Raw genomic sequence first — 27240 nt, 5'->3', positions numbered from 1 at the left:
CAGTTTCTGTTCCCTCTCTCCCCTCAGTTTCTTTAACTGTACTTCCTTCTGCGAGAAAAGAGGTGTATGAAGAAATAAATGTGAGGTGCTGATTCGTCTCTATTTTCTTCTGCCAAAGGTAGACATGAAGAGCTTTGAGAACATTGAGAAGATTGGGGATTGAATCACAAAGGAAGATGATAGGGAAGTTTCACACCGGTAGAAAAGTACGTGAAAAACAAGAATATGAACAGAGTGATGAATAGTTTGGGGCAAGGGACCTTAGAAAAAAAAGTAATCCATACTGCTTGTAAAGCTGACAGTTACTAGGAGATTTTCCGAGCTAAGCATACAAGGCATATATCAGTAAGGAGGGCTGAAAAGATATCCTTACATCTTTCTCCATGTTGCAGTATTCCCTGTGCTCCTCTGTCTTATAAGAACTAACTCTCTCCAGGCTAGTACCAGAATCATTATTTCTCATCTACCAAGTAACACTCTCTAGATGTGCTAACATCCAGGGGTAGCATCCTTATGCAGTGATGACTTCTCACATCTTCACTACTGAAAGATGACTCCTCCTTTACACTTGACCCCCAGAGAGCTTGCCTTTGCATAGACGTTCGATGTTTCAGTACTTCAAAAGACTACTCTGACATTAGCAGAAGTGTCACATTGTGGCAGAGCTATTTTTGTACTGCCTACATTAGGATTGTCTTCCAGCATCAGTAGGAGATCTGACAAAGAGCTGCCAGTTGCCGAACAAAACTGTATTAGGGTAAAATAGCAAAATAAAGTATGTTAGGGTAAAGTGATACATGAAAGATAGGGTGCACTGTAAGAAAACAATTAATCTCTATCAGGTGCTCTTTAAGAACTAAAATTCTAAAAGAAATTATTCAAAATGGTATGCAAATGTGTACGACAAAGGATGTATATGAGTAGCACGAATAGGCACAGATGAAGTAAGAATGACTAAGGTGCAGGAAGAGTTGCTAAAGTCAAGAAACAAGTATCAGCACAAACAAAATGTAAAAATGTGAGGAAGTAAGAAGTGAACAATGGGAAGTATTGCTTAAATACTTAGTAATAGGTCAGGTAAGAATGCTGACATTCTTTATGCCAACAGTATCAGCAAGAAGGTCCATTGTGACCATGTATCTACCAATTAATTTATGTACAGAGATGATGGCATAGGACAGAATAGGAAATGAACAGTTTAAATATTTGGAGAAGCAATTGAACTTAGAGTCAGCAAGGACTCAAGAAATTAACCCTGTCATGGTTTAACCCCAGCCAGCAACTAAGCACCACACAGCCGCTCACTCACTCCCCCCCGGTGGGATGGGGGAGAGAATTGGAAGGGGAAAAGTGAGAGAATTCGTGGGTTGAGATAAAGACAGTTTAATAGGTAAAGCAAAAGCCGCGCACGCAAGCAAAGCAAAACAAGGAATTCATTCACTACTTCCCATCGGCAGGCAGGTGTTCAGGGAAAGCAGGGCTCCATCATGTGTAACAGTTACTTGGGAAGACAAATGCCATCACTCCAAACGTCCCCCTCTTCCTTCTTCTTCCCCCAGCTTTACATGTTAAGCATGACGTCATATGGTATGGAATATCCCTTTGGCCAGCTGGGGTCAGCTGTCCCGGCTGTGTCCCCTCCCAGCTTCTTGTGCCCCCCCAGCCTACTCACTGGTGGGGTGTGGTGAGAAGCAGAAAAGGCCTTGACTCTATGTAAGCCCTGCTCAGCAGTAACAAAAACATCTCTATATTACCAACACTGTTTCCAGCACAAATCCAAAACATTGCCCCATACTCGCCACTATGAAGAAAATTAACTTTATCCAAGCCAAAACCAGCACAACCCATAAGTAAACAAGGGATTGTCTGAAATAATCTCTGAACCAGTAGTGATTATCTTCAGGTACTCCTGAAGAATGGAGGAGACACTGTACAGAAGTGGAGAAGTGCAGAAACAGGAAAAAGCTCTAAGGAATTACAGATCCACTCCCTAATGTCAATTTCAGAAGTATGATAAGAAAAGAATCATTTTGTGAAATGATAGTATTAAGGTGATAGAAAGCATTCAAAATGGATTTTCAAGAAGCCTAATCCAAAGGCCTTGCCCTAAGCACTGTGGATGTCAAACAGTCTGTGTCCTCTGGCTGCCCAGAGGCAGGGAGTGCTCTCCAGCCTTCTTTTGCTATACACTTTAGTTGCACTCCAGCCTCACAGTCCTGGTCTCAAGAAATGGTTTGCAATAAAAGGGATTTTCACTGACTAGTACATCTCCTGTTCTGATGATCAGTAATTAAAATAATGCTCTGGCCAGACCTTTCCAGTTGTACCACAGGCTGCACACCTGACAAAACCTGTAAAACATTAAGTCCAAGCAAAAAGTTTACTCGCTTCTCATATGATCTGTATAGAGTTTACTCTGTATCTCACCAAGAACACAAAACATGTAAATTTATCATGGCTGTTGTTTCTCAGACCCTTCCCTGGAACCAGGGAATAAACACCAGATGGACTACTTCGTTTACAGAATTCACTATTGTGATAGATAACAGAGAAGACCAATGCAAGTACTCAGTATATAATAAAATGTTGCTGCAGACAGGTCACACCACCGTGAAGACACTATGTCAGGACGCATGCTACTGCACACACTGCATTTGAAAAAAACAGACTAGAACCCTACGACTAATAAAACCTGCTTGCATTTATAGCCACTTTTTATCGTCTTATTCACCTATATCCTTGGAGTGGCTTTTATTGAATGGCTTTTATTCAGTGGATTTCTTTAGAAAGCAAAAGAATTGGGCTTAGTAACTATGAACTGGAATTGCTCTAAAAATCTTACCGTAAGACAGTGTAGAGAATACTTACAAAGAATGTGTAAGAGAATACTTACAAAGAATGTGTCATAAGCAAAAATGTTCGATTTTGTCAGAGACATTGCTTAAGCAATTGAATATTTAAAAAGGATTAACGTAATAAATGAACTATTGTGATCAAATGTGATTCCAAGTAACTTTTGAAGATGAGAAAAATAAATTAAATTTATAATCTGTTTTGACCAAAGTTTTATGTTGAAATCCAATACAAATTCTACACAATATAATCTGAAGAACTAAGCAACAATTAACCTAGAGTACAAAGTATAAATTAAGGACATGCTACTAAATCATCGTTTATAGAATCATAGAATCATAGAATCATTAAGGTTGGAAGAGACCTCCAAGATCATCGAGTCCAACCATCAACCCAACAACACCATGCCCACTAAACCATGTCCCTAAGCGCCTCATCTACCCGTCTTTTAAATACTTCCAGGGATGGTGACTCAACCACTTCCCTGGGCAGCCTGTTCCAATGTTTAACTACTCTTTCAGTAAAGAAATTTTTCCTTACATCCAATCTAAACCTCCCCTGGCGCAACTTGAGGCCATTATAAAAGAAGTTACAGTCTTGAACCCATCTAAAGAAAAAAAGATTGAAAACCTGCACAGGCAATTCTTCCAGGACAGCTGTGCTCTTATGTTTTCATCATCAATTTCTACCATTTCAAAAAGACTGAAATATATTTTCAATATTGTACATTATCGAGTTCCCTATTTAACTTTATGATTCATTCCAGAATCTTCAATAGTTTTCAGCTGTTCTTTCTTGGTATAATAATAATGTGCTGTCCAAATAATAATTTTCTGTTTCTCCAGAGATTATTTAATACTTCTGCTTGTAATAGCAAATGCTATTTATGAATTTACAGGAATAACTTAAAACAGCATAAGCACCTTTATACTTCTAGGGAGAAAGATGAAATAATATGACCTTAAATAAATCAACTCCTAGACAACTTAGAGAGGTAAAAATACTGTCTCCCAATAAGCCTCTATAAGTCACACTTCACTAGCTACAGGATTTCCACATGCCTACTTCAAAATCAACAAATACTAATTTCAAGCACATTTTACTTACAAAAATGTAAAAATGAAATATTTGGTCATATCTAAAGCTCTGTGAAATTACCAGAAAGGATAAATATTTTGCCTTAAAAAGTCTTTAAAATAATAAATGCAATCTGATTTTCTACTACTCTCTGTTCTACAATAACACTGCAAGTCTTGGAAACTTCTTGATACTTTTGATCGACCAGACAACCTCTCCCTGCTCTTTCCTTTCTTCTTTTCCTCCCCATACACATGCATTTTATATATTGTATCTTAAATATGAATTATTTTCTACCCTTGGAAAATTAGAAATAATTTTACAATAGCATAGACAAAAAAGTATGCAGAAAGTAACATACATTTTGAAGTGTCAAATCACTGATGTAAGTTGATATTGCTCTCAGCCAGTCAGCACTCTCCTGGGCTGTATAAAACTGAAGTATCCCAGTACTAACTCCATCGAGTGCCAGCACTTCAAATGCATTAGATCTGCAGTAAGAAGAAATATATCCGTAAAGGAAGATACGTCAATTTTCTGAAACTGCCCAATATTTCTTAGTGTTCAAGTGATTTTTACACTTTTTGACAAGTTTTGAGTCTTAACTTTACAAATCAAAAGAAAGGCAACAAAAAAGAAGGATAATAATGGACAGTATCAGGAGCAACACATACAATAAGTACTTTCTCTGCACCAGCATATATATGTGCTGGTCATTTACTTCCCTTCCCTTGAGTATAAATATTGTGTTCATAATTACTGAACTTAAGGCAGTGTATTCAGGAAGTATGCATTAGATCTTTTTGAACAAACATAAACATTTTTTAAACCAAAATGACTATTTTCTTTATTGCATTTTGGTTTTATTTACTAGGAATGTATTAAGCTGCAAAGAACTGCCTTCCCTAGCTTTAATTTCTTGCATTTCTATACTTTTCTACATAACATTCTAAGCAATGCTTCCTTTAAGTTCTTTTATTACATAGGAATTTGAAAAATGTACTTAGAAGTTTCTTTAAATAATTTTTGAATGTAGGGCCCTTTCTTAAAACAGCATCGACACATGCTACCGTGCAATTGCATTTTATTCATTTTTTATGCATCTTTTATGTGTTTATAGCAACTTTATGCTGCAAATGCCAATGGTTTCCTTACTATCTGTGGTAAGTTAAGCACTGTGTATGTACCTCTGAAATCCCCCACATTTGGATGCTGGTGGGGTATGCTTTTTTAACTATGAGATCTTTCAATAGGAACAACAAAAGTTCATTAAATAGTGGCATGGAAGTACACTGGTCTAAATTTAAAACATGTGACATGCAATAGTTTCAGCAACTAAACTTCAGAAAGCTACATAGATTATTTAAGTGCCCATGAGCATCACGAGAATTAGATTTTAGTCATACACTATTGTGAAAGACAATTATAATTATCTGAATGATTGTGCATATGTTTGTTTAGTATATAATTTGGAGAATATCACTGCTACCTTCTACATTTAAAAATTAGATACTTATATGCTATATTGTTTTCTTTTTGCTACTAACCTAGAAGAAAGCAAACTACTGAATCAAGAATACTGCTCCATGAAGTTACTGGGTTTTCCTGGGATTCTCTGCTCTAAAGTGAAGTCCTCTACTGCTTCATTTATGATATATGTCAACATGAGCATTCAAAATGACACATAGAGGTTAATAGGAAGTTATTCATTCATGACTTACTGAAAAAGTTATTAACCTAACATTTGTCATTTGTAGGGAGTTTGATGGTGAGCATGAATACTGAACTCTATATACTTGCTAAAAAAGGTAATATAAAATACCCATCACACAATATTAACAAGAAAAAGTATCCTAACAGATATATATACATTAACTGATATGCTTTACTGTTAAAAGAGTTGTAAAGCATTATATTTGCTGTTCGCAAAAATAACATTCTTGGTCTGAACTCTTAAATATATATCGGCTGATTCCCTTGTTTTCCTTTCATGATTGAATTATCACGGTAACTACTAAAACCTGATGGCAATGGCACAATTCTGTGTCACTTTCATTTCAGTAAATCTGTTTCATCTCTTCAGGAAGAAAGAAAAGGTCAAAACAAATCCTTTTATTGTCTTCAAGTAAACGGAGTGAAATAATCACCTCTCAAGCATACTGTTCCTTTTACCTAAGGCTCTGACAAAGATCCCAACAGCGCTGTAATGGAATGACTTATGGTATGATCTCTTCAACATCCCACTGAGACAGTGAAAATCTGTCATCCCCTATGCATTGATACACAGTGGAACACTGATACACAGTGGAGCATGAAAACAGACTTAATTTGGTGCCGTGAAGAGAAGCCATTCACAATGCCTAACTTAAGATATCAAATTCAAATATCAAAGCTAAGATGATAGAATCCTTACACAGAACGAGAGGACAATCCAGAGCATTTAACAGAGCCTAGAAATCGTATGTGCTCTCCACTGAATCCACAGGGTGCCTAGATACTAACTCAGCTTCAGTAGATGCATAAAGGCATGCAGTGTGAATGCCTTATCCAAGTGGCATGAAGTTATACAAGTGGCTGATGAAAGATCACAGAAGGGAACTCCTCAGCTAACAACTAATGCAACCAACACAGGCAATCAAGATTAAAAAATAACAAGTTTTATTATAAAAATTAACCAATCTTTTATCATTTGAAACATGGTGCTGGCAATAGTGCAGATTACATTAAAACTCCTGTTGTCCTTTACCTTATTAAAATATGGTGATCAGTTATAAAAGACAGTAAACAAGATTCAAACAAATGCATCTAGAGATCTGAACACTTCACTGACAGGATATTTGCATAGAATCAAATAGGGTGTGAGGGATCCTACAAGTCCTCTAGGCCAGCCTCCTCACTAACTGGTTTAAGATACAAATCTCTTTTCCACAGGAAGACCAAAACTGGACACAGTATTTTAGATGCAGGTATTTCAGATGTGGCCTCAGGAATGCAAAGTAGAGGAGAATAATCATTTCCCTTGACCTGCTGACTACGTTTTTACTAATGCAGACCCATGTGTGGTTACCCTTCATCACTGAAAGTGTGTACAGCTGACTCATGCTCAATGTGGTGTCCTCCAAGATCCCCAAGCCCTTTCCTGCAGAGCTGTTCCCTTGCCCCTGCATACTGACACGAGGACATCCTTCCCCAGGAGCTCTGTCTGGTTCAAGGCTTCTGATGTGCCGGAGGTGGTCACACTGCCTGGCACAGGGGACTGAGACCTTTGGGGCATCACTGTCCCCACTGTGCTGACTCAGACAGAAAGCTAGTTTTACCAGAAAGTGTATTAAATGAAATAGGAAAAGAAAGAGCCAGGGTTTTTCAAAGTTTACAGATGCCAGCCACGAAGTCTGTGCTAGTAATACAGTGATTTTGCTCTCAACCTTACTCAACTTTACTATGATTATTAGTTACAATAGTTTTCCTCTACAGATCTCATAATATATTGTTACATGTATCACACTGTGGTCTGAAAAGCACAGTGTATATAAGGCTACAAGTAAAAACAAATATCCAAACTAAAAATAAAGGCTTAATAAAATGAATGCTGAGGCTTTTGTTTTTGTTTTAATTGAAACAATCAATGCAAGCACCAAGACAGCACTGGAATTCAGGAGAAAATAACTGCTAGAGGCTTAAATACCATGCCTTTCTCCATTTCCTCAAAACACAGAGAAGAAAAAAATAGAGAGATGGAACTGAGCACCTATTCCTGTTAGCTGACAAGGATGAGCTTTCCATTTAATACCAAATAGTAAGTTTGAGAGGTCTTAAGATGCTATGAAGTCATCTCATCGCCACAAAATACAATGACATGTCTTGGCTTTTTTTTTCTCTGAGGCTGCAAGCCCATTTTAAAACACAGTTAGAGGAAATTCCCATCTCTTCTACTCCTGTTGTTACTGTACTGACTATTGCAACTAGAACCAGAAACGAACGTTTGATTTTCCTAAATTCTAGAAATTTGGGCCGAATTACCCTCACATTATTTTCAGATTTGTCTCCCAACCTGTAACTTTGTTTCCTGCAAGCATTTCCACTAAGGAGCATGAGGCACTGTTTTCTATACTCAGCCTCTTTCTATCTCACTTTCATGGTGAAATGATGAATGAACCTGCATTCCTAGTCTCTTTTGGGTTTTGTTTACTGCATTAATTTATTTTAACAAAATAAACACTGTCTTTGTGAGAATGACAGTCAGATTAACAGATTGGCATTGGTAGACTTAAACTGTCTTCCTGACATTGACACTTTTAAACAATTAATATTAATTAATATTAATAAAGCATATTTTGCTGTACGAGCAGTTAGCTACTATAGAGGTGTTAAATCCAAAGACTTTTCTAAGAGAAAATGTATTTTCAGTGCCAGCTGAAACGGGAAAAGCTGAATTTTTACTTCATTGGAGGCTAAGAATTTCAGCAAAATATATTTTAAGATTTTCAGTATCTGTGGCATGTGAAACCGTCTTTCCATGAGACTTATCTCAATGTTTTATTGTATTTCCTTAATAAAAACCTAGATGCTTATCTGACAGCAGCTGGTTTACCTGAAGTTTACTACCATGCTGATACAGACAGACAGATTTGATCAGCTTTGCATCTTCCCAGGTCCTAAATCGGTCTTTCTTCCTGTTTGTATGATTTTTTGATGTCTGACTTGAGTTTTTATTGCCTTTCTTACAGCATTTTCTAGTGGCTTGCTTACAGTACTATATGGCCCTCTTGCTAGAATTTCTATTTAGCCTGAAGTTTTGTGGATTATGGGTGGATCTGAATGGAAATTCCCAAAAAAAGAATTATCTGAATTACTTAATCTCTTTGAAATTCTGTGTTAAAAATAATGGGATTTTGTATTGTAAATGACATATAGCCTCATATTTTAAAAAATGTTCAAATTTGCTTATATAATTGGACTATTAACAGAAACTATGTAGTTAAAAAGATTTCAAAGTATCAAACGTGAACTTGGATTGCATTTCATGTTTGGTTTTTTTGTGATCATTTTGCTTCCAGTATTGTAACTTCGGCAGCTTTGGTATTCAACTTGGATTAATGAAGTAAGGTAACTGAAGACATTATGCTTCTACAGATATTTTCTTAACTGATGTGTCAGTAGAAGCAGCTGTATTCTATTAGATTTGTAATAACTTGTGCAGAAGAAAAGGATAGTGGGAGAGGGGACAGTTTAGCATTCATGAGACCTCTTATCCTGTTCCCCATGAAGTCACACAAATAGTTACACTGGCACTGCTGAGGAGAAAGAACAAGAGTAATATCGCCAGCTGAAAGAGAAAAGAGAGTAGGATGCAGTTGTGAGGTGTTTGGCTTTGCCGCAGACAGAAAAATCTGAGGAATTACAGTCTTAGCATGCTTTATTTGTACAGAAGAAAGAGGTGGAGAAGTCTTGCAGGGTTATATGCAGTATCAGTGTACTACTGTCCTCTCTTGAGTGCAGAATGTGTAGCAGGACCAGTCACTGTGGTGGGCTGGAGAACAGAGTGTATATATACTTATTAATATGTGGTTTATAATTCCAGCACAATTATCAGTTAGTGGTAATTCAAGTGAGATGTATTTCACCCCATTCAAGCATATAAAATTCTGTTGCCCAAGTATATGGATGACAGGCAGCAGACACAAGCTGGAACATGGCAAATTTCAGTTCAACATTAGATTTTTGTTTTGTTTTTTTCCCCACAAAGGTGATCAAGTACTGGCACAGGTTGCCCAGCGAGGTTGTAGAATCTCCACCCTGGGAAGAGTTCAGGAATTGGCAAGAGATGGCCCTGAGCCATATGATCTCATTAGACATGCTTTGAGCAGGGAGCTGGACTAGGTGACTTCCAGTATCCCTTCCAGCCTGAATTATTCAATGATTCTGTAAGTGAGTCATGCTAAACTCAGGAACTATTTTGTTTTATCATAAGCAAGTGCACAAGATAGGTGAGCTGGATCATTCTCTGGAGATGCTTATTTCTCTCCATTGACTCCAAGGTGAGTCCAGGGATTTAGCACATTCGTAGGTGAATGACTATTAGATGTCTACAGTCAGGTGAGATGAATCTCATCCATTAAACTCCAATCCCACAAAGATTTTAAGCATGTGAATGGTCCCACAGAATTTAGGTGGAATGTCATTTTGCCTTAAGTTATTGACTTGCAGATGTCTTTTTAGATTCAGAGCATAAGTCACATGTTAATTCTACTCAGGAAATACAAGAAAACAGTAGAAAATACAAATTAGCAAATCAAACAAGATTGGTTTCACCATCTTATTGAATGCATTGGCAAAATAATTATTATTAAAGTTCAAAACCCTTCAGCTGCATTTTTAAAAAGTCTTAATGCAAGTATTTACAATTTATTTTAATCACTAGGATAATAAAGATGCACGTTATTTTCTAATTGCTCCTTAAGAACAATGGAAGTGTGCGGGAGAGGTTAAAATTTTAACTAATAAATCACCCAACTGTGTTTCACAGTATCCCTTGTAGGAAGACTGGATTTATCTTAATGATGTCTTCAGAGCTGATTTGATATGTCAATGGCTTCAATCACCAATATAATACATAAGTGTCTCTAGGAATTTTTGACACACATAAATTGGCTAACAAAATCTAGATGTGGATAATAATTATTGGACTGCCTGCCACTGTAATGCCACTTCAGCTTCAGGTTCAAGCTCTGTAAGTCTTTTGACATGAGGAGAGTCTATAGCTCATGACAACAAATCTCTGTCATGACTACAGAGATCATCAGTGTCATTATAGTTAAACTATATACAAAAGATTACTTTTTCAAGATGTTGAATTCTCCGCATGACTTAAATATCCAGTTTATACTGTCTGTGAAATTCAGACATGTTTGTTAGGGAAAAATAGGTGTCCATGTGCTTGACTTACACTTAGTAATGTGGTGGATTTCTTTGAAATCTAAATACCCTCTGCTTTCAGAAGAAAGAGCAATACAGCTTTATTATTATTATTATTATTATTATTATTATTATTAAGATAACACAATGCAAATCAATTTTTTTCCCATAACACTCCTCTGAAAACAGCGAAAAAGCTAAGTAATGACTTCAACATATTCAGCATGCTCCAGAAATTTTTTTTGTTGTTGTTGTCAAAGTTAGTGGGAAGCAAGCAGGTCTGCTGCTGAAACTCAAGGCTATTTATCCTGTCATTGATTGAAGACATCTGGGATTACAGTCTTGCTGAGCTAATCCTGGTGGATTAGAATTTAGTATTTTGTCAGCAAGCAGAAGAAAAGACAAAATAAGTCTCAACTTCTCCAGAAACAAACAAAAAGTAGTAATTCTTTGACCTCAGTGGTAATATTAATATGAACAATTCCTTGAGAGTAATGATCTGTTTATATTTTTGGGGGGACAGGATTTATTTTGCTTTTTCTTCTGCTTGCTGGCAATATGCCATGGTGTGATCCACCATTCTGTCTTCTAAGGGATGCTATTTACTAGAAGAAACAAGAGTGAAGAGGTGTCACATCAATTTTCCAAAGCAAAACATCATCTTTGGGAGAAATCGGAGTACACACATCCTGAAAAGAATGGAAGTGCTTCATTTTTGCCTGTGCACCTAGTTGCAGTACAGGTTTTAAAACTAGAAGCTAAATATCATGAGGATGAAGATTCAAAAAATAAACCAGCTCACTCTTCTTATGTTGGCTTCACACTACTGAACAGAATTAAAAGGATGTATTTAAGCAGATGAATATATTGCCCTAGAGCACAAAGAAACAGCAATTTCCTTAGCTTTCATGTCGCTGACTTTTGATACACTTTTAGACTGCAAGTATATTGCATTCAAAAGTATGTCTAATTTCTGGCTAAAACATTTTACGTCACTTCTCACATGAGGAATAGATACTAAAGTGGTCCCAAGCTCTAAGAATCAATATTCAGTGCTGATCTTTTATTCTGTTTGGCATAGCTTCTGTCTAGCTTCTTTTTCCTGCTTATACCTTGATTTTTGTCTGATTTAGCAGCTTATTCTAGCCAAGGGTGAGTCTCTGGTTGTGGAGAGACCTGCAAAATGCCTAGTCGCTTCTTGGATATCTTTCTGTTTACATTCTGTTGAGCAGATCTTATTCTGTAGCCTGCATTTACCTGATCCCTTGCAACTAATTTCCTGCTTGAGCAGAATTGCAACAAACATACTGGAAACATTTATTTTAATGATGCTTTCAAAGAAAAACACACATAGCAGTCTTCAGGCAGTAGTTAAAAAACCATACATAGCACAATTTTTTTAAAAAATCCACTGTCTTCATGGCTTATTCTTTTTACATAGCACCTGAACAATGTAGTAAAAAACAATAAATTGTCCTGTGCCTTATATTCCTAATGACATAATAAAGTGCTTTCTGGAGTGCTCCAAAGATCCAAAAATTCAGAACAAAGGTTATAGAATGGACTCCCATACTGGCAGATGCTAAGCTAGTTTTAGTACTTTGTAACTATAGCCAAAAAAGCAATACGCATGGTAGAAATCACAAAACATGGCCCACAGTGAAATATATCAATTTTATTACAAGGCTATCAGGTCTAAAAGCCATTGAAAACGAATGTCACTTTCTACCTCTATGCAGAATGGAAAAAAAAGAAGTTGAAATTCCTAAGTGCCAAAGGAAACCTCAGTTGCCAAATCCTAAAATACTACAGCTAAAAATAGGAACAGCAAGTGACAGTACAACACCTTTTGAGAAAAGAGAAAATTTCCAATAGAAAATTTTATGTTTTAATTTGAATAATCAGAATGGTACATAGATTCTAGATGGGGCCTTAGCAGTGTTTGTATAATGGTTTTAATGCTTCTTACTTCTGGAAAGTGTTTTTCCTGCTATACTCTCAAATATCTATTTCTCCTTTCTAAGTCTGAAGGACAGTGGTGTTTCAGAGCTATTCTCCACCTAACTGGCTTTGCCTTCCTCTGCTGCCATCTACGAAGAGGCTCCACTAGGCTCCCATGAAAAACTATTTCATAGGTTTTTTTGTTGCAGTAACAATCCTTAATGTCATCCCCCTGCACTTTGTACTATTGTGTTGCATCCCATTTCCAATAGTTCCATCCTTTCATAACATACTGTGCTCCTCTTCTGTACTGATGATGCTGATTCTGTGCCACCAATGGTTTTAATTAGCGTACTGTTTTCTGCATCATCAATCAAATAGCCCTTAAGACACCCTATTAATAATATCCCTCCAAACCTATACTTTCTTTTTCATCTTACCTTTTATCAGATGTTAATCTCTCTCCCCCTGTCTCCCACCCCATTGCTCCAAATCAGTTTGTGATATCTTTCAGGTACACACTCGTTCTTCTTACCTTCATGTTCAACATAATCGTTACTGAAAACTGTGATCAAATACTAATTCAGTTTTTGTAACTTGGAGAGATTGTGTTTAATTCCTATACCTTTCTCAAAATGGTTTATTCTATTTCTTACTCTCCAATTTGCTTATCTAATTCCAATCTATCTTTCCAATTTATTTATCTAATTAAAGGCATTTTAACTTACCGAGATGTTAAAATGGAAAATAGAATCCTTCAGAAAGATTCTGTTAAGAAACCAGTGAGCCAATTAAAAAAAAAAACCAAAAAAAAATTCAAAAAATCATAAAATACTCTGTAGTAATTGCAATGGCCAAAATACCAAGAAATAGAAAATAATACTTAAATCTAATTAAGTTGTTTTGTAATTGGGTTCATAGCTACATGGGCTCATAGCTACTGGGCCTGAATTACTTCCAGTCCACTCATTTCTTCAGTTTAATTTCCATCTTCCAAATAAGCAATTAGTTTTTTCAGTCTCTAAACTCATAATGTTCAAGAGGTTAAAGCTATTGCACCTTCACTTAAAGGTCCAGTCAACAAACCAAATAAAAATTATTATATAGTACTTTCAGTATCTGCTGTAAGGACTGAAATTACTTACCCACACATTTTTCCAAATAAGGATTTAGACATTCCATAAGAAAAATGAAAGATTATAAATGAATGAACTACGTTCTCCAACTTCTATAAGACTATCTTTACTTTTCTATCTTAAAAATAAAAACACTCCAAACTATGACATGAACTACAAATTCCTTTGCATGAGACTTACTGATCTCATTATTTCTCTGATACATTTACATCACCAACTCTATCCTGAACAGTCAAAAAATGTTTCCATTACCAGCTAGCAATTAATGGTATTCACAGGAACAGAGTTCTCACTGTATATATTACCTCACCTCTTACAGAGAAAAATTACATTGATGGATGATGAGACGTGTAGAATGATAGAAGTAGTGGTGCTATATTATAAAGGCAAGTGAATAAAAAAGTTATTGAATTAATAAGTAATCAAACAGACTAATCAGCATGCTGCATAGAAATATTCAGATAGACTCCAATCATATCAACAATATGAAATACACTAATTAAAGGTGATTTCGGTAGTTAATAAAAAGTTTCTCTTCCATGTTCATACCTTCTGAAGATATAACTGGAAAGATCCTGCATTGAGAAGAGGAAGAACATCTACTACATTTGTTATCTTTCCTTTAAAATATTCTGGGGGATTTTTTTGCTTTTGTTTTGTGATATGGACAAACACACTTCACAGTCCCACTCTGCAGTATTTTCATTCATTCCTCTTCATGTATAAGGAAGGAAAAAAATCTATCCCATTCTTTCTTGTTTCTGTTAATAGCTATGGTGCTGACAAAATCTAAAATACATGAAAAATATACTCTTGTGTCATTAAGTCACCAGTCTTAAGCCTTCTTGGGAAAAATAAAATGAAAAGTCAAGTGAAATGGAAAGTCAAAGGTAACTCCTTTCTCTTATAATGAAAAAAGAATAACAATCAAACAGATACAGGTGTTCCTGGCCATCTCATGACACAAGAGCTAAAAGTATGCCCTTTTTTGCCAAAGTTACTGGAAAACTCAAATGAAATACTGAGGAATTTAAACTGCATAGTTTAACCACAAAGTAATATAGCCTAATCTGATTAGATTAGACTAGATTTGATCTAAACCACATTAAAAGTATACCACAGTCCAACAGACAACTCTAGCTATATAACATGTTTCTAATTGAAAAATGGTCAAAAATATTGAGCAAGATGCTGAAGTGCCATACATTGTCATACTTTATATTTTTAAAAATGAAGGCAACAAAAAGATGTCCTTCAGTAACATATCAGACTCTGTTCGACCTTATGACAATCTTTTTGTTGTTCCTAAGGTTATCTGGAAGTCGGAGCTTATTTACACTACCAGAAAAAGAATGCTGAAAATATGAAACAACCTTGTATATGAAGGAGCAGAAAAGTGAATGAGGTCAGAGGGGCCATCCAGACTGGCTGACAGCAGCCTACCACATCAGAACATCAAGAGTAGTTGGACTTACAGATACTATACATAGAATATACAATACTATATATTAAAACAATCAGTCTGTGATAGATTTTAGTAACAAAAGTATGCTAAGTCTGCTGTAGCCAACTGCAAGAATTTCACAGGTGAAAAAGCTGTTTTTCTATTGGGGAAAAGAAGGATTGAAGAAAGCAGAGTGTGCATTACCTGTGAGTGGATAGACAGCAAAATAATCATACAGGCTTCATTCCCAAGCCATAACATTTTGCATAGTTACAAGGGAATGTCAAAAGCCAAAGGGATATAGATAATTTTGATGGAAAGAATGATACAGACTTCTCTGAATTTAATTCAGGTAGGGAGTAAGGGAAAAGGCCTTTCATACAGTCCACCTAGCTGAAGAGAAGGCACACAGCTGTGTATGTGACACTACAGAAGACAGTTCCAATATTTCAACAACACAGACTTAAAAGTAATCTGCCTGTTCTGGTGCCAGTGCACCTTCTCAAGACCAACTGAGATAACTTAGAGGATAATATATAGTGAAGCATTGCAATAAAACAAAGTTATGACAACACAAGGGAGACAAAAAGTTTCAAGGATGACATACAGACTCATGGACTCGTTTAATACTGAAAAAGCAGGCATGCTGTCTACCAGTGTACGCAGATAGGCTCTAAGACGATGAGGCCAATGAAGCAATATCTGGGGCACTTAAGCAAGCTTTGGGTCAACAGAACCTGGTTCTTATGGGTGATTTCAATTACCCAGATATTTGTTGGAAGAACAATACAGCAGCTCACATGTCATCCATCAAGTTCCTGGAATGTGTAGACGATTGCTTCCTCATACAAATGTTAGATCTGCCAACCAGGAATGAGGCACTGCTGGACTTGCTACTCACAAACCAAGAAAACCTGCTTGGTAATATCTGAATTAGTGATAGCCTTGGCTGCAGTGATCACCATATTGTGGAGTCTGGGATCCTGCTGAGCATGCTGAAGGTTAGTAAAAAGACAAAGGTTTTAGATTTTAGAAGAGCAAACTTCAGCTTGCTCAGAGCTCAGTTGGGAGGGATTCCATGGGAAGCTTCCATGGAGGATAAAGGAGCCACTGAGTGCTGGGAGTTTTTCAAGAACGCTCTCTTGGAAGCACAAAAACAGTTCATCCCCTTTAAAGGTAAGGGAAGTAGGCGGACCCTCTTGGCTTAACTGCAAGCTTCTGCATCTGCTCAAAATGAAGAGAGAAGCGTACCAGAGATGGAAAAGAGGACGAATACCCATTGAGAACTACAAGGGCATTGCCAGGGTGTGCAGAGATGCAGTTAGAAAAGCAGAAGCTGAGCTCAAATTTCAGTGATAATATGTTAAGCAGTTATGACTTTGCAGAAGTTATCCAAGTGACAATCAGTAAAAATATCTTGCAACAGTTATAAGAAAAATATTTTTCATTCTTTTTAGTAATATATGAACTTTCGGTATGTGAACTATTACAGGAGCTTGACCCCTACAAATTGATGGGCCCTGACAATATCCACCCGAGGGTGTTAAGAGAGCTGGCTGACGTCATTGTGAGGCCGCTCTCCATAATCTTTGAGAAGTCACGGAGATTGGTCTGGAAGGGCAATCCCAGAAGGCTGGAAGAAGGCTAGTGTTGCCCCCATCTACAAGAAGGGCTTAAAGAAGGAGCCAGGAAATTATAGGCATATCAGTCTTATTTCAGTCCCTGGGAAAGTTATGTGGAATGAATCCTCCTGGGGGCTATCACAAGTCAAAAGAAGCACGTGATTGGGAAAAGCCAGCATGGATTCACCAAGGGCAAATTGTGCTTGACAAACCTGATTGCCTTCTACAACAAAGTAACCTGCTTGGTTGATGTGGGGCGAGCGGTGGACATTGTCTACCTGGATTTCTCCAAGGCTTTCCCACAGCCCCCTCCTAGAGAAACTGAAGTGTTACGGTCTAAACAAGTGGTCCGTGTGGTGGGTGGGGAACTGGCTGACAGGCCACACCCAGAGGGTGGTGGTAAATAGCTTCTTTTCAGACTGGCAACCTGTCATAAGGGGGGTCACCCACAGATCGATATTGGGCCCAACGCTGCTTAGTATCTTCATGAGTGATCTCGATGATTGGATCAAGTGTACCCTGATGAAATTTGCCGATGATACCAAACTAAGTGGGGGAGTGGACACTTTGGAAGGGACAGCCACCCTGCAGGAAGACCTGGATAGGCTGGAAGAGTGGGCTAAAAAGAACCTTATGAAGTCCAACAGAGACAAATGTAACGTCTTGCACCTGGGAAAACAATCCAGGAGTGCCGCACAGGCTGGGATCTACCTGGCTGGGGAGCAGCTCTGTGGAAAGGGACCTGGGGGTGCTGGTGGACAACAAGCTCAATATGAGTGAATAATGTGCTGCTCTGGCAAAGAAAGCCAACAGGATACCGGGTTGCATCAACAAGGGCATCACCAGCAAAGACAAAGAAGTCATTATCCCACTCTACTCAGTGCTTGTCAGGCCACACCTGGAATACTGTGTTCAGTTTTGGTCCCCACTATGCAAAAAAGATGTGGACAGGCTGGAGAGGGTCCGGAAAAGGGCCACAAAGATGATCAAAGGACTGGGAAGCCTGCCATATGAGGAAAGGCTGAGAGAACTGGGTTTGTTCAGCCTTGAGAAAAGAAGGCTTAGGGGAGACCATATCACCATGTTCCAGTATTTAAAGGGTGGCTACAAAGAAGATGGAGACTCTGTTTTTTACAAGGAGTCACGTGGAAAAGACGACGGGTAATGAGTACAAGTTACTCCTGGGGAGATTCCAACTGGACACAAGAGGAAATTTTTTCACAATGAGAACAATCAGCCATTGGAATAATCTCCCCAGGGAAGCGGTGTGTTCCCCAACATTGGACACTTTTAAGATTCAGCTGGACAGGGTGCTGGGCCATCTTGTCTAGACCATGCTTTTGCCAAGAAAGGTCGGACCAGATGGTCCTTGAGGTCCCTTCCAACTGGGTATTCTATGATTCAAGTAAATATTCAGAGAATGGCAAAATTAGCAAATTAGTCAGCAGCATCCATGACACATTCATGGGAATTGTCATAGACTCATTCAAATGACTTTAAACGGATGGTTGAAATGTGAAAGGGAGCAGAGATGTGTAGATAGGGTTGAAAGGAGGATTGTTATCTAGATGATGTCACCATTTATACTTGTAATTGCTTGTAGGTTTTATTTCATGCAAAGCAGACACTTGATTTTAGAGAGCAATTACTGAAGACAAATGTTGAAATTTATGCTTATACAAACAAGGGGAAATGTAAAAGGAAGGATACAAGTGGGATAACAGCAAGAATATGTACACGTATTTCAGAGGAGGAGAGAATAAAATAAGAGCAGTCTGGTATCCCTCAGGCAAAAATAAACAGCTTTAGTAAGAACATGGGAAATACCTCATCTGCAGTTAATCTCAAGGTGGTATTCCTTTAATGCTCATATAGATATTCTTGTTGGTTTACCAAAACAAGCAGGGAGCATTTAGTAGAACTAAAGTATCATGGGATGGTGATAGGCTTTATGGAACAATTTCATCTTCCTTTAGAGTGTTTACAACAAAAAGGAAAAAATACAGTAATAAAGGAGTGCTGTGTATACTTAATATATATGGGAGCAAGATGCAGCACAAGAGAATATGTCTCTCCAAGACTGAAACCGAAAACACTAAGCTCTTTAATCCTTACAAGACAAATATATCTGTGATGGGTTGATCCTGGGCCAGCAGCTAAGCATTCACACTGCCACTCACTCCCCAACCCCTCTCCAGAGAGAACAGGAAGAGCAAGAAAACTGATGGGTTGAAATAAAGATAGTTTAATAAGCAAAGGGAAGAGGAAAAAAAAAAACAACAAACCAACCCACAACAAAACAAGTGATGCAAAGGCAACTGCTCACCATCTCCCGCAAGCAAAATGATGCCCAGCCAGTCTCCAAGCAATGGCTAGCTCCCCCCAACCCCCTTCTTCTCAGTTTTTATTGCTGAACATGATGTTACATGGCATGGAATATCCCTTTGGTCAACTGGGGTCAGCTGCCCAGGTTGTGTCCCCTCCCAACTTCTTGCCCAGCCCCGGCCTACTCCCTGAGTGGGAGCAGAGCAGGAAAAAGAGAAAGCCTTGATGTTGGAAAGCACTGCTCAGCAACAACCAAAACACTGGTGTGTTATTAACATTGTTTTAGTCACAAACGAAAACACAGCACCATATAGGCTGCTATGAAGAAAACTACCTCCATCTCAGCCAGACCCAGTACAATATCAGAAGGTGTTTTACTTCAAAGAATTCTCAAAATGCACACACTGCTGTTTTGGGAACTGGAGTCCCTTGGGATTGCTCCATCTAATGCATAGAGTGCACAGAACAGGAGTGAAACTGCTTCAAACTGTAAGGGTGATAACTGAACTCAGAGGCTTAAATGTTTTATCTTCTTCCACTTATCCTTTAAATTTAAGAATACTGATGATAAGTTGATGATGAGTTGATGTCTAATGTGCACACAGAGATTTGCTCACTTAATTCACAGGAGAACTTCTAAGCCTTGAATGGTTGGAGGCCTGTGGTAGATTGGGAAAGGTTGGACCACATGAACTGGTCAGTTGAAGTAGGAAGGAAGAAAGTGGTGGAGGAAGTGATGAGAGACTAAATAAAACGGAAGTAAGAGTTCAGACAAAGACTGTGGAAGAACCTGAAACTCTTCTGTACAATTTATTATTATTCACCTGTGATGCTTTAACATGAAATCTGGGAGAGGAGTTGCCAACTGATTTAGGAGACTAATTGCTCTGAGTTAAAAGCAGCATAACTGTCCTACTAGAAAAATAATGTTTTTCAGGTCATTTTCAGGAAACAGGTAACAAATCTGGCATAGAACAAGAAAGGTGTACAAATGAATTTCTGGTACCTCCTGGTAGCAGGTGACCTGTATAGTTGATGCTTCAATAGAGATTCCAATTCTTTCATTAACAAGAATTAGAAGCAATCAAATATAGGGCAACTCATAAAGAAAATGGAAAGTAACAGTGAATGAACTCCTGTTCTCATACATATGGAGAACTGTGGACTACTTGGACCACAACTACTGGTAGATTTGAGGCAGTCCTACCACACGGAATGGTTTGCATAAAAAAGCTGATGCATGCTGCAATGTGTTAAACCTTTCTCAAGCACATTATTTATTGAAGCCTTACTAAACTTCACTTTTGCTTTCATCTTTCCTGAAGTCCAGGACAATCACCTCTGACACCCTACTCCACAGCTAGTTTATGAACCATTGCTTAGGTCTCTGCAATGCAAAAAGATTCTATGATCTGCATAGTTTTTAATAAGAAGACTTTCATATCTGCACTCAAAGAATTCTTATACAGCCAACACTCCGCAGCAAAATATTAGGTACAGTTAGCTAACACAGTTACTTCCCCTTTTAGATTACCAACCTTAATTTATCTGTTCCAGCTTTGTACCTCGAGATTCGAGCCATTGACAGAGGAACTGATAAGGTGTCTAGCCAGCGCTTCTCGTATTTTGGTTCATTAGCTATGGGTGAAGAAGGTGATGATGGAGCCTGTACAGAATAAATGAGAATCAGTAAGTGCAGTTTATCAGACAATATAGTGAAAAAACATGAATATGTATCTCTGGCTCTGCTTGTCTCAGAAGTGAATAATCATAGCAATAAAACTATTCAACAAACTCAGGATTTAGTAGAGAAATAAAAAGAAGCATTCATGTAGAAAGGAATGCTAGCTATCTTGATATTATGCTTGTGACTTAATTTCAGTATTACCTTAACATTAAAGATTTTTTTTTGGTAATATTTATAGCTGCCAATAAAAAGGAAATTGTTGTTAGTCATAAATGTCCTGAATTCTCTCTAAATGCAACATAAAATACATTTTCGGTTTAAATTAATTTGGTCTGTGCAAGTCTTTTACATGTCTCAAACAATCATCAGAGAAAAAGACACAAATAATATCCTAACATAAAGATTACATTACAGAATACTGGTTTCTTATTTGTGCATTGTGACTTTTATCCATAATGTTATTTATTAGCAGATTTAAAGTTCTGATTTCTGTGTTATCACTATCCATATATGGACTAATGAATTTTGAAATTTCATCTTTGAAGTTTTCCTTCAAATGCTTCTGCTAGAAAGGCAAGATTGTTGCTACTACCTAAGCAGTAACAGATGCTGAGATCTCAGAATAGTGAAAATATATAATTTTACAATCCACTCATTTCCTGTAACTATGGCATACAAAAGAGGATAACCTTAAATCAAATCTGTGCAAATGCAATTTAGGTTAGGGGAATTAGCTTGGATATATAGCTATTGATAAAAGGCTCTACTCAAACCTAAACTAGAGCTTATATGCAGACTGTTCTGCCTGCTCATATATGTACCATCTTATGTATCACAACTAAATAGTGCATGAAGGCACCAAGAATGAAACATGATAAAAAGAAAATATTTATGAAATTTTAAAAGTTGTCACAGAACCACTAGCACTGAAACATTCAGGAAACTGCAGAGAGATATACATCTTAGTCAATATACACTTGCAGAATATGCAGTTTGTTCCTTGTGAAATAATATCAGAGGTTTACATCATTGTATCAATGATTGAAAGTACAGAACTATGCCCGAATTGTCAAAAAAAAGATGGTAACTTCGTTTTTTTGCAAATTATATCAAAATAATGTTTACAGGCAAAAATCAATTAAATCAGAAAAAGATTAGAAAATGCTGGAAACCACTGCTCAGTGTACCAACCCAGATTTATGAGCATGATTATGAGCTTAAAAAAATGCTTATTAAATAAACAATAGAACAAGCTAGGAGTTTCTTATAGAATGCATAAAAATGATAAATGGAAAAGTTTTTATTGGTACTTTTATCTCCGCATTACCATGACAGCTGAGCATTTCATTCTTTTATAAAGATAGCAATACTATTTACAGAGAGGCAGCTGAGAGGGATTGACAGACACAGATATTTAGGTCAAAGTTAGGCATTTCTGCTGTCTCTGAACCAAAATTATTTGTCCCAGGTTGTACAGAGAACTTTCCGGTAGAGAAGGGAGTTGAAAGCTGGTTATTTTTATACGAGCGGTAAATATGCACCGAGTAGTACTTACAAAAGCAAATAAACCACAGAATGACCCAACTGTAGCCATAAAACTTACTCAAAATAAAGAGCATTCTGGGAATTGTTCTATTTCTATTTCTTTTTCTTGCTCATAAGGATTTAGGGTTAATATTTTTTCCCCTAAAGCTCTTTCTTACAGTCAGCAAGGGCTGATCTTTCTATTTACTTCTTTAAATAAATCAAAATAGTGAGTGTCACATTCTAACAGGACGACTGAGAGTTAGTGATTGAGGGACACTTTTCTAGTAAATGAAAAATTTGTAATGAAATTGCTGGAGTTGGTAACACTAAAGAATCTTTTAGACTGCAATCTCTTTGGGGGAAGGAATTTCATTTAGAGTATTTGCAATCCCTAGAACAATCCAGCTTTCACTTGATTGAGATCTCCTGGTGTTGTTGCAGTATGAATATTTCATAATCAAGTCCATAGACTAATGCTATTTCATAGAATTAGCCACAAAAGGCTAAGGTGTCTCCAAAGCTTAGTATAAATTTAATAATATCATAGTGAAGAAGCTGATGCATATTTTAGAATTCTGTACAAATTAAAATAATTGACAGAACCACATGCAATCTGAAGTTGAAAATTATCAACATAATCTAACATGCCTGTCTGGAAACTGAAATGTCTAAGAATAAAGCGGAAGGTGGCTTATTACAGTCAAACATGAATGCTTGAATATGATCACTGAATTTAAATCCAAGAATCAGAAAATAAAGGAACATAAAAATTCCTGAAGCACCTTCACCTATTGTTCCCATCCTCTCAACTCTCAAAATACAGAAAACATCTAGACAATTTAAACATAGAAACCTGTTTTTTTCTTGTGAACTAGTAGCTGTACTTCTTTTAGCGGGCTGTTGAACGATATACTGTAATATTCTAGGCAATTTAAGAGAATTTGGCAGCAAAAAATTCTTGAGTGGGTCACTCTGGCAATTTAATGTTTCCATTTGGTCCCTTACACTTCAATCAAATGCTTCAGTAGGATACCAGTGTAAAGAAAAAAGTATCTCAATGTAAGTAAAGATCAGAATTTTAGAAAATCTACATCACAGCTATTCATCAGATTCATGAATTGAAGGGGAAAAAATGGCCAAAACCACTTGGTCAAAATCTATTAACCCCAAAGTTATGATACTACAGTACAGAAATATTCCTGCCAAAATGCTAAACTGCTACAACTGGTATAAACTCCTAAAGAAAACGACAATTCCGAAGTTTTGATATTTGAAAAACACACTAAGAGTAATTTATTTTTTTCCCCCAGTTCTGGACTACTTATACCTGCAGAAACCCTACTGCATGATCTGAACATTAATGACCAAGAACAGGCAAAGGATACAAAGGGGTTGAACTGGTCCAAATTTCAAATGACTGTTTCTTACTAAACCATATTCTACTAACCAGTTTATGGTAGAGCAGAAAGTTGGACTGACCCCTCTTTATGTTCTTAAGGACAAAAGAGGGCATACATATGGCCATAAGACCATTGCATAGAAACAAAATACTATCATAGGACCAGCAGTTCATTTTGTTCAGTTTGCCCTAAATGTATTAACATTTCAATCTGAAATTGATCCTTTGCTGTATCCCCTTCTAAACACATGGCTAAAAATAACAAACTGGGGAAGAAGCAAGTCTTCAGAGGTCTTCTTTGCTTCAGAAGCAAACACAGGTCACACCTCACAAATCTTTTAGAGTTGACCAAAACTGTTAATACGGGAGAACCAATTGCTAAGGCGTACTTGGGTTTCCAAAAACCTTTTGTCCCTCACAAAAATTTGCTGTGAAATAAGGCAAAATCCTCACACAAATTAATAATTAGCTAAAATACAGCAAGCAAAACACAGCAGTTAAGAACCAGTTTTCACTATGGAGGGGCACACTGTGGACTCCCACAGTTACATATACTGTTCAGCACATTGATTAATGATCTGCACAAGATGGTAAACACCAGACTGACCAAGTTTACTACGCACAACAAGTAACAAAGAACGATAAAAAGAACACCAAACTACAAACAGCTGCAGAAGAAGCTCATGATACTGCATGACTGAGAGATAAAAGGACTGCTAAAAAAATATAGTAGATAAAACATATAGGAATGCACATGACGAAAGAAAATATTAACTTTCTCCATATTGTAATGGGATATGAACAGGCAATTAACACTCAAAAATAAGATCTTGCTGTTGTGGGAAAAGCAGAGGTGAAACAAATGGAATGGTTTTCATGCAAATAATGATTAAGTAAACAAAGATTCATTGGACTGGAGAAGAAGCAGCTGAGGGACTTGTATGACAAAGGTATGTAAAAACATAAATAACAGAGAAAAGGATTAGGAAACAGTGGCTCACTTGCCCTTTTCATATAAGAAGCAGGGGTATTGATTAGAGGGTAAAATACAGTAGAATAAAAACAAAGAAAGAATGTATTTCTCTATATAACAAACTCTGGCTCAGGAAGCCCCTATGCCAGAAATCATTGGAGGTGCAGGAAATACACCCTATAAATAATTTTACATATTTCCTATGTTCTTATATTCTCTTGAGGGCATCTGCTGTGGACAAGCTATTTGGCTAGATGGTCCTTTGGTTCGACCCAGTGTACTGAGCTGGCTGACCTTCAAGCCTTCTGCTACTAAACAGCTGCTGCTGCTCATGATGAAAACTCTCCACACCGTTCCTCCAAAGCACTAAAAAAATTTGGCTGTTTAGAGATCATCTCTGCAATCACAGCTTTTATCCTCTGGTTCATTTCACACCTTTGGCTTTCTGCTGAGACTGCCAACAATGTTGCCAATTAATGCCAATTTGTTTGGCCAATGAAGAAATGGATTGAACACAAAAATCTCATTTTTGACAGAACACTGAGCAAGAATCAGGTTGTAATGACACATAATCACTACCCACCTGGGACAGCTGTGTACTGTTGGCCTGGAGAAGGGTCTGGTTCTGTATCCCATTAGCAATCATTGACCTTTGAAGGACAATGCAGGCAAGTGCTTTGTTGCTTTTTTAAACAACTATATAACTCATGTGGCAACCAAGAAGTCTTCCCATAAGTAGTATGAGTCCAGAATGTCCTCCATGAAGTGAGAGACCTAATCAGACATGTCTCTATAATTAAGTTTCCACTAAGAACATATGAAGGAAGCCAAAAGATCACAGCTGGCTGGGATTGTAAATTTTTCATCTTTTTGTGACATACGATTTGCAAGAGCTTGGGAAACTCAGTTATTTTACCTTACTTTTTTTCAAACTGTAATTGATTCTAAATCTCTGTAAGAAAAATGTCATGTCCTCAGAAGGAAATGTTTCTGAATCCTCCCTGGTAATTTAATTTGCAATTTCTGCTAGGGCTGCACTTTGAAAGCAGACACAGTGATATTTTAGGTTGACATATCGCTTTTCCGTTAAACATGGGCTTCAGGCAGGTTGAAGCTGGGTTAATTCACTTTTGGAGTCAGAAATAATCAGGGTCATATTACTCAGCATGCTTAAGCTTGCTTTTAAATATACTTTTCACCTCATATTACAAATACTATCTGGTTTGCAGAAAAGCAAGTCTTGCAAAGTCTTCATAGTGGATGTAGATGAAGGACTATACCTGAAGTAGAAATGTGTCTATTGCAAACATTCTCATACCACAATTAAGCAAAGAGGCAACAACAATTGGTACAGTTTATTCTTGAAAGACTAAACTAATTAGCATCAATGATTTCTCCCCTTGAAACAAGCTACTTTTTTTCTTTGCTACCACGATGCCTTGCTGTTGTCATCAGTATTGAGAAATAGAGAGGACATTCTTACAAATATTTGAGCTTTCAACTGTAAATATAACCAGTGCAAATGATTTCACAAAAGCCTTATTTGTGTTCTGTAAGAGCTTGATTTTCTATCAAGACTCCTTAATTTTTGCAGTTATTTGCTAAATTGCGTATTTGAGGGTTTCAAAAGACTGGCATGATATATACTTGTAAACTTAACTTTCAATGAATGTATTTTAATTTATATGAATTAATAAATTTAATTTATTGTTATTTTGGTGAAGCTTGAAAGGTAAAACAATCTAAAAGGAAATAAAAGGTTAGCAAATGTGACACCCATCTACAAGATGGACCAGAAGGAGGATCCGGGGAACTACAGGCCTGCCAGTCTGACTGTGGTGCAGGGGAAGGTTATGGAGCAGATCATCTTGAGTGCCATTATGCGACATGTACAGGACAAACAGGCGATCAGGCCCAGTCAGCATGGGTTTACGAGAGGCAGGTCCTGCTTGACTAACCTGATCTCCTTCTATGACCAGGTGACCCACTTAGTGGGCGAGGGAAAGGCTGTGGATGTGGTCTACCTGGACTTTAGTAAAGCCTTTGACACCGTTTCCCATGGCATTCTCCTGGAGAAACTGGCTGCTCATGGCTTGGATGGGCATCCTCTTTGATGGGTAAAAAACTGACTGGATGGCTGGGCCCAAAGAGTTGTGGTGAATGGAGTTAAATCCAGCTGGTGGCCAGTCACAAGCGGTGTTCCCCAGGGCTCAGTATGGGAGCCAGTTCTGTTTAATATCTTTAGCAATTATCTGGATGAGGGGATTGAGTGCACCCTCAGAAAGTTTGCAGATGACACCAAGTTGGGCGGGAGTGTTGATCTGCTCGAGGGTAGGAAGGC

At 37.4% G+C, this 27240-nt stretch overlaps 1 protein-coding gene across 1 annotated transcript in view; it reads right to left on the bottom strand.

Moving 5' to 3' along the window:
• Window positions 1–27240, bottom strand: part of SNTG2 (syntrophin, gamma 2) — a 194029-nt gene that overhangs the window by 69903 nt on the left and 96886 nt on the right. Inside the window, exons 9-10 of the mRNA XM_009329305.1 lie at window positions 20852–20979; window positions 4292–4421 (exon numbers count right to left, since the gene is read on the bottom strand). Of these exons, the coding sequence (XP_009327580.1) occupies window positions 4292–4421; window positions 20852–20979 (258 nt within the window). The remainder of the gene's footprint in view (window positions 1–4291; window positions 4422–20851; window positions 20980–27240) is intronic.

This window comes from Pygoscelis adeliae, unplaced genomic scaffold, assembly GCF_000699105.1.
Source record: "Pygoscelis adeliae isolate BGI_AS28 unplaced genomic scaffold, ASM69910v1 Scaffold17, whole genome shotgun sequence".
In the NCBI taxonomy this organism is placed as follows: domain Eukaryota; kingdom Metazoa; phylum Chordata; class Aves; order Sphenisciformes; family Spheniscidae; genus Pygoscelis; species Pygoscelis adeliae.
This window is presented reverse-complemented; position numbering and strand designations above follow the sequence as displayed.